The 1,461-nt window shown below is 50.4% G+C and overlaps 1 protein-coding gene across 1 annotated transcript; it reads left to right on the forward strand.

Annotated features, from left to right (window-relative positions):
- Positions 1-341: 341 nt before the first annotated feature.
- Positions 342-857, forward strand: EMWEY_00057280 (RNA recognition motif domain-containing protein, putative; the record flags this gene model as incomplete). The annotated part of the gene is made up of 1 exon (XM_013480603.1): positions 342-857. One exon carries the CDS (start codon positions 342-344, stop codon positions 855-857), a length of 516 nt encoding a protein of 171 aa, XP_013336057.1.
- Between the last annotated feature and the right edge of the window lie 604 nt (positions 858-1,461).

Consider the following 1,461-nt stretch of genomic DNA (forward strand, 5'->3'; position numbering starts at 1 on the left):
TGTGTAAAATTAGACACTCAGAGATACAGTCAAAAATAAAGGAATTTTTACGTTTGGAGCCCCTCTTCCGTGGTCACTGGTTTTGGGGCCCCCCCCTCAGCTGCGACCCCGTGGGCGGGAAGGTCGCGCTATCCCTGCCCTGCGCAGCGTTCATTTGTATAAATATTCATTTTGATAGTAAGCGATTTAATGATTAATTCTAACGACGTAAGAGTCGTTTATATTTGTCGCTGTTTGTCAAGCAAATATCCAGCGTTCCCTGTGTTTGGGCCACTGGACTCAAGAGTGGGCGGAGAGCTGTTTTAGCGCCTCCCTAGAGTGCCTTTGGACTGAAGTCGACGATGGATCCCCACGCCTCTTTTCGTTTTGGAAGTGTTTTAATTTCCGATGGGGATAACAAAAAAGACCCGGGCCAGTTACGGAGTATCCTCGTGCGTAACCTACCCAGCCGCTTGAGCTCAGACCAGAGCAAAGAGGCACTGCGGCAGCTCTTCTCGGGGAGCGTGATGAGAGCGAATCACCTGCAGGCCAATCACAGAGAAGGCCAAAAGAGCCAAGAGGGAATTCTCCTGGTGTCTGCGAAGCAGGGTATTTTGGGTCAGAACAGGTGGCCTGGGCGTCGTTTGAACCCCCAAGAGGGACGCGGAGATGCAACACAACGGAAGATTGTCATATCGAACGGGCATCGCAAGCAGCTGCTGCAGCAACTGCCTTACGCTGTTTCCAACATTCGCGTCGCCACCGACGACCGCGGGAACAGCATTTACGCCGTTGTTGATTTCACGCACGAGTTCCTCGCCAATTTGGCCATTCAACTCCTGGGTGAAACAGCTACGATGCCAAGTACATCCACGTGAGGAGCTTTTCTCAGCTCTCATCGGCTGCGTTTTCGTGGCGTGCACAAACTGCAACATTCTCATGCTTGTGCTCACATTTCCTTGCCTGGTTTGTGGATGCGCATGCCGCACATAAATACGATGAAGGTGCCTCTGATGTGTTTTTATGTTTGTTTCGTGCTGTCAGGCAAGTGCACCTTTCTTTGCATGGAACATGGAGCACGCCTCTGGTTGTTGACCAGTACCACCTATACGTTTCTGGCCTCCCGACCGGTAGCGCATCTATTTACTCAGCTTACACACCGGTTCTGGTGCATAACTATCACACAGCTAGAGCAATTGGCTGCTTGGAAGCTCCAAATCGTCCCTTTATACCTAGTAGCCTTGTGTTTGTTGGAGCTAATATTAGGCCCAATGACAAATGCGTCTGCAGAAACACTGAAGCTCATTCCTTTCCTGATGACTCTGAATTCAGGCATTACAGTAGGCCAAGTAGAGGATATTATCACCTCAGCGACAGGCATGACACCAACACATGTAAAGGTAGGCCGACGTAGTCCATGCCATCAGTGAGTCTAAATAGTGGCCACTTCCAAACATTGTGTAAACGGTGGGGGGGGGTGGG

The sequence above is a fragment of the Eimeria maxima genome, genomic scaffold (genome assembly GCF_000499605.1).
Source record: "Eimeria maxima Weybridge genomic scaffold, Emw_scaff2104, whole genome shotgun sequence".
Taxonomy (NCBI): domain Eukaryota; phylum Apicomplexa; class Conoidasida; order Eucoccidiorida; family Eimeriidae; genus Eimeria; species Eimeria maxima.